At 38.1% G+C, this 13420-nt stretch overlaps 1 protein-coding gene across 1 annotated transcript; it reads right to left on the reverse strand.

Annotated features, from left to right (window-relative positions):
• Positions 1 to 10838: 10838 nt before the first annotated feature.
• DEFB134 (defensin beta 134) lies at positions 10839 to 12958 on the reverse strand. The gene is made up of 2 exons (XM_037812839.1): positions 12901 to 12958; positions 10839 to 10981 (listed from the first exon to the last, which is right to left on the reverse strand). The coding sequence occupies exons 1-2, from the start codon at positions 12956 to 12958 to the stop codon at positions 10839 to 10841; spliced, it is 201 nt and encodes a 66-aa protein (XP_037668767.1).
• Between the last annotated feature and the right edge of the window lie 462 nt (positions 12959 to 13420).

Genomic DNA, 13420 nt, shown 5'->3' on the forward strand with positions numbered 1-13420 from the left:
GTCTCTGTAAACTGCAGTTCCTCTCTCAGCTCCTGTGCATTCTTCAGAGTGTCCCTCTTGGCTGTAGCAAGCCTGTTCCTTCTGTCTGAGCTTATATAATGCCCCAGTGAACTAATTCAGACGCACTCTGAATGGGTGGGGTCACACCTCCATGGAAATTATCCAGTCAAGGTCTTGCCTACAATTGATTGAGTCACACCTCCATGGAAACACTTAATCAATAGAATTACAATCTAATCAACATTAATAGGTCTGCCCACATGAGATTGCATCAAAGATAATGGCATTTTGGGGGACATAATACATCCAAACCAGTACATGGGTAAATTTAATATTTCCACATTATTCCCCAGTCTCTCAAGGGGGCTTTTCAAATACCTTTTTATCCTTTCCCAGATTACTCTGGGATATATTGGGGCTTCACAAATGAACCAGATCTCACTCCCCATTCAAGGTTCCATGTAATTATGGTGTTTGAATAAACTGACCATACAAGTTAAATTAAATAGAGTGCTAAAGAAAATATAGATTTTCCATCAATGGGTCCCTTTTGAAAGCAGCATTTACTGCTTCTTTCTTCAATCCTGTTCTGCACAGGTCTCAGGCACAAGTTCATGCAGTCTGGAAGGGGAAAATAGACCATTCCATTGACTACCCACTCCTCTCCCTCCAGAAATCTTTCAGAAATTTTTCTTCTGTTCCCTGTTTGCACATACAGCTGATCTTATGACAAATTTAAGGCCACTGTCAGCCTTCCAACCTCAGAGAAAGTATTTCAATGGATATAAAAAATGTAGGCTCATGCTGAAATTTCTCCCACCTCACATAATGCCACAGTACACATTTTCACTATTAAGCAAATCAGCACAGCTTGAAATGCCAATCAGAAATCATAAAATTCTACAGGCCAGTATTCTGATTTTATAGGGTTCTAATCTAATTAGGCAAGTCTTATTCATGTAAGATTTCTGTTCCCTTCATAATTTTTGGCAACTTCATTATCCTCATCTATGATCCCTCCAAACCTCTCTATAACCTTGGTCTTTCAGTGCTTTGACTTCTCTCTTTCAGCCGTTTTACCCACTGTAGAGTCCATGGTCAATCTCTGTAATCACTCCCCTGATTTTACTCAACTTCCTTATCTCTCTATCCCTTTTTGTACTTACTTGGAAAGACCCCATCCCTGGTGTAGACTGTGCCTTTTACATGCCTACATATACCTGAACATCAAAACATGGTTGGAAGAAGACAGTAAGCTTCTGGATCACTTCAAATTTATGGCCACAATCTCAAGTGGCCACAGAGCACTACAAATGAAATCCAGCCATATTTCCCTAGTAAACTTTTTAGACTTGATCATATCTTTGCTTCTTTTCTTGATCCTTACCTTCTTGTCACTTGTTTTGGCTGCTCAGCATTAGAATCCCTTTCTATGAGTCATGATAGGACAAATGCTGCCCCCTTCTGTGAAGGGGTTGAAAAATGCCAGCAACACTCCTGTGTGTGAATCTGTGCACAGCGTTTGAATCTGTGCTCAGTTTTGACTTAGGAACTTTGGCAGAAGAGGGAAGGAGAGGGGATCTCTTTCTCCATCTACCGGTTGTGGTGACTGCCAGATAGAATTCCTGGCACATAAATGATTGTGCTACAAACTGAAGGATCTAGTGCTCAAGGGAGCATGGTAGCTGCATCTTCATCAGACCTGTGCTGCCATGTGCCTTTGATTGTTACTGGAAATCTGAAGTTTGTCTGTCAGACCTCCAGTGGTCCTGTGATCTATCTAATATCCTTTTAGAAAATTCCTTTTCTGATTTAGTAGAGTGAACTTCTGTTGCTTACCCTGAATTATAAGACTTGACTTTACCCACCAGCTTATATATGAACACAGTTGAAGAACACTCATATTCCCTCCTGATACATTGTATGAACTGTCTGCTCCTGTAAATGGCCAGTCCCTCCGCTAGTGCAATGGACGATATCCTTTCTTAGCTACTGAAAATCTATATACTTGCAATTAAACCTCTGTCTCTGATCATCACGTCTTCTCTCTCTCCTTGATGATTCCATCAGCATAATACATCCTGTATTCATCCCATCTTAAGACACCCTTCTCATGTCCTTATACTTCCCTCCAACTCCTACTCCATTTCCCAACATAAAACCCTTCCCAAATGTTATCGGTATTTGCTGTGTTGAGCCTCTCATCTTCAGTTGACTGTTTTTAGTATGAGAATTAAAAAAAACACTAAAATGCATATATTCAGTTTAAAGAATAATAATAAAACAAACTCCTAGAACTGTGCAGCTTAAAAAACAGAATTTATCTCAGAAACTCTCATATAGTTCTTCTAGACTTTGGCCTTCATCTTCCTTCCCCTCTCCTCTAAAGAAAACCACTTTATTGAATTTTATATTAATTATTCACATGCTTTTCCTTATATTTTGTCATCTATTTATGGATCTCTAATAGTATATAGTTTGGTTTGTTTTAAACTTTATATAAATGGCATCATACTGTGTATATTCTGTGCGTTGCTTCTTTTGCTCAGCTTTATGTATTTGAGATTCATCTGTATTTATGTGTGTGGTTGTGTTTGTTTGTTTTGTTCTCTTTGTTTTGTTTCTTTGATTTATGGCATTCCATTGTATTGATTTGGACCTGAATTTGTTTATCCATTCTACTCTTGATTGATATTTGTGTTGGATTGTCTCCTGCTTTAATAAAAAATCATTCCTAACAATTATTCTATAAATTTATATATATTTTGTATTTTATTATTAATATTGTTTAGTATTTTTTAATTTTAAAATATTTTAGTATCTTTTTAGTACAAACATACACATGCATCTCCTAATACATATGTGAAAGAATATTTTGGTGGTATATTCCTAGGAGTGCTATTACTGAGTCGTTGAGTATGGAATGTTCAACTTGACTGAACAATATTAAATGAATAATGACAAATTCTTTTCTACCATTAACATTTTATGGTATTTGCTTAAACAAATGTCCATCAATCTCTATACCTATTACTCCATCTGAAGTTTTGATGCATTTCAAAGTAAATTACTGATGTTAGTACACACACTTGCCGCAAATACTTCTGAATGATATCACTAACTAGCGCTTAATATTTGTTAACAATTATTTTTCGTTTTGAAATAAAATTTTACATACCATAGAAGTGCCTAAAACTTAAGTGTACCACTGGGAGAGTTTTGTTAAGTGCATTTTATGTTTTGCATGCTATTGTAAATAGAATTGTCTTTTTAATTTCATTTTTGATTTTTTTCACTGCTAGTATATAAAAATAAAATAGATTTTTTATATTGACCTTGTATCCTGTGATTTTACTTAACTCATTTATTGACTCTAATTATTGTGAATTATATTTTGTAAGATTTTCTATGTAAGCAATCATGCCATCTGCAAATAAAGATAATTTTATTTCTTTTTCCAAATTTTATGCTCCTCCTCATTTTCATTAAGGTGTAATAATCATAGAGTAAAAACATTCTCTTTTAGTGTAAAAACATCTTCAAGCTCTGACAAAGAAATATAATCATGTAACTATAACTGTAATCAAGATATAGAAATGTTCCATCATCCAAAAAAATTTGCAACTCTTTGTAGTCTACCTTTCCCATCACCCCCAGCTCCTGGCATTACTGATCTGTTTTCTGTTCCTGTAGTTTTGGCATTTTCAAAATGTCATATAAATGGAATCGTACAGCTTGAAGACTTTTTTTTTTAAATGCAATTTTATTCAGATATATTCACACACCATATTATCCATTCAAATTATACAATCTGTGGCTCACAGTATCATATAGTTGTGCATTCATCACCAGTCAATTTTAGAACATTTTCATTACTCAAAAAAAAAAAAAAAAAAAGAACTCCCAAAATATCCCATTTCCCTTATCCCTCATTTTTATTTATTTATTTTCTTTACTTTATTACTCATCTGCCCATACGCTGGATAAAAGGAGTTGTCAGTCACAACGTTTTCACGATCACATGGTCACATGACAAAAGCTATATAGTTATACAGTCATCATCAAAAATCAAGTCTGCTGGATTACAGTTCAACAGTTTCAGGTATTTACTTCTAGCTATTCTAACATACTAGAAACTAAAAGGAATATCTGTATAATACAGAAGAATAATCTCCAGCGTGACCTCTCAACTCTATTTGAAACCTCCTGGCCACTGAAGCTTTTTGTTTCATTTCTTTTCCCCTTTTTGGTCAAAAACACTTTCTCAATCCCATGATGCCAAGTACAGGCTCATACCCAGGAGTCATGTCCCACGTTGCCAGGGACATTTAACATCCCTGGGAGTGCATGGAGATTTTTAAGTCTGGTTTCTTTCACTTACTGTAATTCATTTTCAATTCATTCATATTGTAGCATGTGCCATCATTCATTCCTTTTCAATAAAGGAATAAACAGTATTCCTTTATACCAGTGCATCACAGCGTCTTTATTCATCAGATGAAAGACATTTGTGTTGTTTCCATTTTCTGGTGATTATAAATAAAGTTTCTACAAACATCTGTGTATGGGTTTTTGTGTGGACATAAATTTTTATTTTACCTGGATAAATTTCTAGGAGTGGGACTGTAGTTTTTATGTGCATTTTCTTAATGACTAATTATATTGAGTATATTTCCATGTGCTTATTGGGCAAATGTTCTTGTTTTTGGTGAAGTGTCTGTTTAAATCTTTTGCCCATTTTTATTGTGTTGCTTGTATTCTTACCAAGTTTTGAGTATTCTTATGTATAATGGATTGAAGCGTTTTATCTGAGAGATGATCTGCAAATATTTTCCTCCAATCTGTGGCTTTTCTTTTTATTCTTTTAACAGGGTCTTTCAAAGAGCATATATTTTAAATTTTAGTAAAGTCTAATTTATTGGTTTTCTTCTTTAATGGATCTATGAAATCTTTGCCTAATCAGTGGTCTTAGAGATTTCTCCCTGTTTTTTCTTCTAAATATTTTGTAGTTTTTAAATTTATGTCTGTGATACATTTTGAGATAGTATTTTATGATGTGAGTTATGGATAAAGTTAATTTTATTTAAATGTGGTCATTTATAGATAATTTTATTTAAATGTTCAAGCATCATTTGTTGAAAAGACTGTTCTTTCTCCGTTGACTGCCTTTGCATTTCTGTTGAATATTAATTGAAGATATATGTCTGCATCTGTTTCTATACTCTCCATTTGTTCCTTTGATATATTTGTTTAACTTTTTGTTACCCCACATTGTGTTCATTACTGTAGCTTTGTAGTAGCTTTAAAATCAGGTCATATAAGGCTACTAAGTGTGTTTTCCTTCAACATTCTTTTGGCTATTCTATTTCCTTTGGTTTTCCTCATAAATTTTTGAATCACTTTGTCAATCTGTTGGGATTTTGATTGGAACTATGTAGAATTTACAGATCATTTTAGGGAGAATTGATGTTTTTAATAAATTTAGGTTTTCAATTAACAAACATTGAATATCTCTTCATTTATTTTGGACTTCTTTAAATATTTTCATTAGTGTTTTGTAGTTTTGTAGTTGTCAGCATATAGATCTTACAAATTTTGCTTTTACATTTACATCTAGGTATTTTATGTTTCTTTGGACTATTTTATATTTCGACTTTAACTCACTTTTTAGTTCTAGTAATATATTTTTGTGGACTCTTTGAGATGTTCTATGTTGTCAATCATGTCATCTGGGAACTTCCAAGTAAGGGTTTTTAAAGAAAAAGAAGATTACATAAGTTTTTTTGTAAAGAATTACGATTGGTGGATGTGCAGGGAGTTCCTAATGTTTTTCAAGTTAGACACTTTACTGATTTCTTGGGTTGGTTCATGGCATCCAGATGTCCTTAGAAACATCATTGCTTTTGGTTTTGGAAACCTGGCAGTTTGTGACATCTGATGAGACATGCATAAAAGTAAAACTTCCTGAATGGCCTACTGTTCGGGTTTGCTAATGCTACTGTTTTGCAAAACACCAGAACTGGATTGGCTTTTATAAAGGGGGTTTATTTGGTTACAAAGTTACAGTCTTGAGGCCATTAAGTGTCCAAGGTAAGGCATCAACAATAGAGTATCTTCACTGGAGAAAGGCCACTGGCATCCAAAAACCTCTGTTAGCTGGGAAGGCATGTGGCTGGTGTCTGCTGGCTCCCAGGTTACGTGACAGTGTCAGCTTTCAATGGCCGTCTTCAGAATGTCTGTCTCAGCTGCAGCTGCTCTCCTTCTGTCTCAGCTTTTATAGGGCTGCAGTTAACTAATCAAGACCCATGCTGAATGTCTGGGGCCACACCTCCATGGAAATAATCTAATGAAAGATATTTTCCACAGTTGCGTGGGCCACATCTCCATGGAAACAGCCTAATCCAAAGATTCCAACCTAATCAACACTAACACATCTGCCCCCACAAGATTTCATTAAAGAACATGGCATTTTGGGGGACATAATATATCCAAACTGGCACACCTACCAACTCTATTTTAAATCTCTTAGCCATAGTAACTCCATTTTGTTTTATTTCTTTTCTCAGTTTAAATATGTGTGTGTGCACAAAATTGCATACAGAAACTTACTTGTGCAATGGATTAAGGATTGTGGAAATGGGTACAACAGATCGAACATCATGTTGTTGGTATGGAGTGGGAAACAAGATGCTCTCAGTTTTGGTGCTACATACTGAGGGAAGTGTGATTAGGACTTGGGAAAGGGATGAGTTAGAAAAACAGTGATGTACTTAACTGGTGAGTGACCTCTTGTGTTCAGGTAAGGAAAATAGGCAATTATTGATCCAAAGGAAGGGTCTTTTAACTTGTCCAAAGTCTCCTGTTGGTGCCAGTCTCTTGGTCAGCTGAGCTGGATTATACTGGGAGGAATTTGGAAAATTTGCCAAAAAGCCAAGGAGCCTCCTGGGAATAAAAAAATATTGAGATATATTTTGCAAAGGAATACACTCAACAGTGAGTAGGTGATCAGTGAACCCTCCAAGTTTCAGACCTGAAAGTATGGGACAATTAAAATAAATGTGATCTGCTGTGCCTTCAGCTTGGGCTACAAGGAAGTTCACATTTATCTTAAGCTCTTAAATAGATTATTGAACACAGTGTTTTTCTCTGAAATCTCCCTGTCTCACCCACCTCACTTTAGCAAGGTCAAGGTTCTCTGAAATACCATTCATCACACCATCATATTTATCTGCTCACCCATTTTTGGTTTACTTGCATACAAAGCATACTTACAGAAGATATGCTTCCCAAATGGAGTTGGGCTCACGGTCCCGTTTGTTGTAGTTTCTGTACAGAAAGTAGTTGCTTGTGCAGTTACACCTGTATTCCAAACCTGAAGGAAGTTTAGAAGTGCAATTACTTTGGAAAAGAGTATGAACTCCTCTTTGGAGTAAAGCAAATAGCTCATAATTATTGATTCAGGAAGAACATAAGTTCAGGATTCAAACAAATACACAAATGAATAAGGGTTCCAAAATTCAAAACAAGCTAACGTAATGCAATGCAAATCCTGAAAAATAGAAGAGCTCCAGAACACCAAGTGTAAGAAAACAAAAATCCTGCCTTTTATTGGGATTCCAATCTGATTAAGCAGTGTTCCAGTCCAGACCAAGTTCAAGAAGAGCACGAACCGGTGCTTCCGCAAAATTGAAAAACAGGCCAGGCACTGATGTAGACGTGGAACAGGAGTGAGGCTCCGGTGGCTGTGGTCCAGAAGGATAGTGCTCCGTGCAGGGGCAGGAGTGCAAGGGGCACCATGTACATGATGTTAGAACAAAGACATTCCATACAGTATGAGGACATCAGGCCTCTACTATAATCACTTAAGGGTTTTAAGACTTGATGTTCTACTAAGATTAATGTTTAAGACAAAGACTAAGATGCAATCAGTGCTGTCCCACTTCTGTTCCTTTTCATCCGTGATTACATTCTTTTCCCTCTGGGGAGGTTGTTTTCTTTCTTGACTTTGTCCTGGTCAAGCAGACTGTTACGTGCTTGCGGTTTCATTCCCATTTAGGAGGGGCCCTGGGCCCAGAGTCACCACGTGCAGACCACCCAAGATCAGCCTTATATTATAGCTTATTACAGGATAAGTGCAAACCATAGGGGCATCCCACCATCCTGTCAGGTACGAAAAATGGAGAGAAGTGAGGGATGTCTCTGCCTTATAGGCTTATGGGCAAAGGAGCAAATGGGTAGAAGAGAGTCCCTCAGAGTACTGAGAGAAGCAGTGGATTTTTTTTCCCACTACTCTAGTCTGACTCCAGGTAAGTTGAGTAAAAGGAGAAAGCAAGGTTAAAATCTAGTTCTGTGGTTTTTACTGTGATCTCTGACACTTGAAAGAATTATAGTTGGTCAGCAGCTTGGTTAATCTAGGGAAATCAACACCACCTCTAATTTAAATTAACTCTCAGTAAAAATGAGTTTACTTAAAGACAGAGTTTTTCTTGCCCTTGAGGTTTCTTAGACTATCCACTACAAATTCTTGACTTTCCCAGAATCACTTTTAGACAATGCCATTTCGTCGCTGTATTGACACATTTGCTGCGTAACGGTTAGGGAAGTAGGTGCAGGATGAGTGGGATGCCAAGGAGAGATGTCCAGAAAGAATTTTAAGGAGATTTCTCTCTATCATTATGACAAAAATTCTTCTCCATTTTGTTGCCTTACTGAGAGATTTAGCATATGCTTTAATTTTTAGAAGGCTTTGGATCTTGGATTTGAGTTTGCTATATCAATGTACTGAGACTGACCCCCATTAACCAAGTTTTAGTCAGTTTATATAATTAAAGAAGCCTAGCAGGGTTAAGGGTAATCATGTAACATACATGCTTTATGTCAAAAAAATTAAAGCAAGTTACAGCGACCTTTGATATAACAATCCTGGTAAATGAGTTCATTTCTTGACGGTATATGAATGCAGAGTATTGGGTTGGTAGAAAAGTAAGGTAGTGACAGGGCAGGGGTGGCTTATACACTCTATATTGGCTTGTTGTAGCAGTGAAAGTTCTGTCCGTGCAGAGCTTAACTAGATTCCAGAGAGTTTCTGATTATTCCAGCAGAGGGAACTCATTAGAGTCTTTACCTGGCTTCGGTGCTCAACTGTCCAACTGGTCTCTAACAAAGTCTGCTCATCTAGTTGGGAAGAAGCACTTCAGGTATTCAGCAGGGTCAGTTGTTTTCAGATTTTTGTTTATCTGTAAATGTGGCAAACTTACATCTGAAGTGGAAGAGCAAAATGAGAAGCAAGCCTAAGGCTTTCTGGTATTTTAAGAGGGCCAAAGTACCAGAATATTCAGTGCTCTTCAGATAAGGATCCCTCTGACTCCCTCAGATTCTGTAATTGTCCTGGGCGGTCAGGATGAATTCCTCGCTCTGCATACTTAGATTTGGTTACCATTCCAGGCTAGCTCTGATCCCCTTCCATTTTAACCCACCCCCCTTCTACTCTCCACAAAAGAGTTTGGGACTTTGAGAAAGGACACACTCGACCAGACTTTTAGTATCTTCCTCCCCAAAGACAACCAGACTGGATTTGCTCAAAGGTTTGACAGTATCTAGGGGTTCAGTATGCCTCACAATCCCTCATCCTCTTTCTTGCCCACTGTTCTCTTTTCATCTCTTCCCAATGGCAGTGAGGTCTGGTTGGGCAGACAGTATTGTCAGCTCAGCCCAGGAGCTGTGTACCAGATTATTCTTCAGCCCTGTACCAGATCAGCACTTGGCTATCTGCAGCTGGATCCGAACCCTCTCAGGATCCTTAGAGTCTAAGCTGTGGTCAGCACCGAGGCTGAAGGAAATGGTTTCACAACCAGAATGCACCCCAGCCCTCCTCCTGAGCTGCACGTGCAGAGCTCTCACGCTCCTGCCTCTGTCCATGGGTGGATGGTGCCAAGAGCCAGGCCTCAGTTTAGGTCCCAAAGCAGCAGTGTGCCAGCAAGCAGGGCCACCAGCCCCAATTCAGAAGCTACTAGGTGTGCTTGCTGCACCTTTCTGTAGTCAGCCAGTAAAGAAAATGGGTACTTACACAAATACAAACGTAAGGTTGGCATGGCATTATCTCTCTGTGCCCCTAGTCCAAGAACGACACCATACCAGAGGGACCAGGTGGGGAGCAATGTGGGTGGTGGACACAGCCAAGTGGTTTTATAGCCTGGAGCTGACCCCTGAGGGAGGGTGAGGTGGAAAGTCCCATGTTCAACTGAAAGGGGGTGGTGGATGAGAAACTGCCTTGCGGCAGCATCTCATAAAATGGCCTCTCTCCTTGTTTCAGGAAGAAAAGCAGGGTCAGACCCAGTCAAGAGTCAGGTCAGAAGGTTGATCCTTGCAGATGTGATCTACATGAGAGACGTGTAAGGTTATCAGGGTGTCAGGGCAGATCTATTCTTCTGTAGTTGGGCAGTTCATAAAAATGGTGAATGGGGAGCCAAAGGGTCTGTAGAGTAGGGCTTGGAGTAAGAAGCTGTTTGCATAATTTGAAGCCTCTCTAATCAAGACCTCCTTTTTATGACTAGAGAGAGAAATAGGCACTGAGGAGAGTGTGGATATCACTTTGAAGTGAGAAAATATATTCCAAGTGAGAAAATACATTCTCATGTTTCTATGAGAAGCTTAGCTCTCTTTAAGAAGGCTGCAGCTCAGCTCTAAAATCCAAGGTAATAAGATGTTGATGGTTTAAAAATAATGCTAAAAACCAACAGCCTTGGGGACCATTATAGTTTCATCTAAATTCCCTAGCTGTGTGAAAGATGGGCGGGTCTAGGGCTTTTAAGTTAATTGGCATTCAGTGGCTTCTCATTTCAGGGCCCAGGGTTTCCCTTGATGCAGCACTCCAGTTGAAACATACAGTAGGCAACTAACATTTCTGTTTCATAGCACTCAAATCTACAGATACCACTTCCATTGCATTTCTTGTGCATTTCTGATGACAGTGGACTCATGCCTGAAAAGAAAATGAATGGAAAGATAATTCAGCACAGGCCTTTTTTTTTGGACCATAGAATGATTATTCCCTCCATTTTCATCAAACTGGATTCCAAGGGGACTTGCTTAGAATAATTGGTTCTGTAATTGAAAACATAATTAAATCGAAATTGGAAGTTTGCACAAGTTGGTCAATTAATAATCCAGTTGGCTTAGCTGTGCATGTAGTTGTTCACTTATCTATGTCTTTCTATCATCTATAGCTTTATATCATCATCTATATTTATATCACCCATATCTATATCATCTATATCTTTATCTATAACTATCTTTCTACTTATTTATTTATTCCAAAACCAATGTTTATAAATCATGTCAACAAGATTCTTGGGGATACAAATTTGAGTATGATTTACCCTCAAAGCATTTTCAGTCAAGACAAAAAGAGAAGAAACAAAATATTTTTGAGAGAGGAGAAATGTGGTAAGTGCAGTGAGATATTTGCCACGTGAAATGGTATTGTGAGTTCAGAGGAGAGTGAAATCAATTGTACTAGGAAGATTTGGGAAGTCTTACTAGAGATCAAGGCATCTGAGCTGGGCTTGCAATTTCCTAGACATACCAGAATCAACAAATATGAATGTTTCTCTATTTTCTTATGTAAGATAGAGTTAAGAGCCCATCTGAGCTGGGCTTGCTATTTCCTAGACATACTAGAATCAACAAATATGAATGTTTCTCTATTTTCTCATGTAAGATAGTGTTAAGAGGAAAAGAGTAACAGTATTTGGCTATTTGTAGAAATTTCCAGCCAACACATACCCTATTCAAGTCATCAAGCTCTGGTGAATGATTCCTTTAAGTGAAAAAAACGGCTTTCAACTTTACTTAATTGTCAAGAGGGAAGCCTAAGAGGATAAAGCTGTAACAATTTTGAGAAGATGAATTGTAATGGTTTTTGTAAAGAGATAAGAAATCCCAATGGAAATGATACTCTCTGGGAATGTATAGGGCACTATAGGGAATATTGTAGACTGGATGGAGCTGTGGACTATCTGGAGGCCAAGAGTTCGTTGCCATAAACCAGAGTGGAATTGGTCCCATCAACAACTTCAAGGAGCCTGGATTCTGTGGGTTCTTAAATCCAGCATGTTGAGTCTTATGACCTGAAAACCTGGTTCATCTGCTTGGAGAATACTTCAGGGAGGTTGAGGAATTAATTGGGAGCTAGTAACAAATGGATTTGGACTGATTCAGCAACACCAAGTGAAGAGAATATTCAAGATGAAATTTCTAAAGTCAGAAATGGTTATGGCCAAGTCAGGGTTTGAGGCTAGTATGTGGTCTCCCTCCGGTCTCTCTAGCAGCTATCTCATCTGATTAGCCATTTCCTTGTATTGCAGAAAGACCATTAATTCTCTTGAAACAAGCAGTTCCATATTTGATTCCCTGTGTACCTAAGGAATCCAAGAATGGTAAATTAGATATAAACAATTACAGTGTATCAGCAAGCTTAATATAATGTTACGGCTATTTGTCTATTATCTCTAGATATATGTCCTTGAATTAAAAACAGAACAACAGCAGCAAAACCAGATGGGACATTACTGATGAAAATGTAAAGAGACTGCTCATGTGCCAGGCAATTTATAGATTATATACCCTCTCTCTTTTAATCCGTGTAAAATTCTGAGGTATTATTATTTCCATTTTGCAAATGAAGAAACCAAGACTCAGAGTACCTCAGAACATTGCCTAAAGGTAGGTAGCTAACAAGTTCAGGAGTCAAGATTCAAGCCCAGGTTTTGCTGATTTCAAGACTGGTTGAGGCTTTTTCACTTGAAAATTAAATGGTCCCTAATGGGAGCACATCCAAGAAGTCGCTTAGTGAAATTGCTCTTCTAGATGAAGCACCCCCCAGGAAGATTGCCGTTTTACCTGCCAGCAGTGGGTCATAAAAGTAAAGAAAGACGAACACAGTGAGGAGAGTCTTCATGGCTGGGAGTTTCTGTTGAGGAGGCTGGTGGCAGGGTCTGACACTGGCTCTCAGAGAACAGAGAAAATGGTGAGGTGGAGCACTCCCAGCACTCCCTCCCATACAGGCATCTTGGATCTGGGATATGCCCAGCTCCAGGAAGATATGCTACACTGAACACCTGTATGCAGCTGACTTAGCAACGTTAAGTCTGAGGACAGAACCAACAGCCCTTTCTTGTTCGACGACTTTTCCCATTGTCAAAGGCACTGTTCACCCAAAGGCATTAATGGAAGCTGAAGAACTACATGTTTCTTTTCTTTTTAATAAATAAAATTAATTTTTTTTTCTGTTTTTATGTCATGTATTTTAGTCTTCTGGCTGCTAAAACAAATACTGTACAATAGGTTGACTCAAACAGTGGGAACTTACTGGATCATGGTTTAAGAGGCTAGAGGCTTGTTTCTTCTTGGAGTCAGTATC

This window comes from Choloepus didactylus, chromosome 20 (genome assembly GCF_015220235.1).
Source record: "Choloepus didactylus isolate mChoDid1 chromosome 20, mChoDid1.pri, whole genome shotgun sequence".
NCBI classification, from domain to species: Eukaryota; Metazoa; Chordata; class Mammalia; order Pilosa; family Megalonychidae; genus Choloepus; species Choloepus didactylus.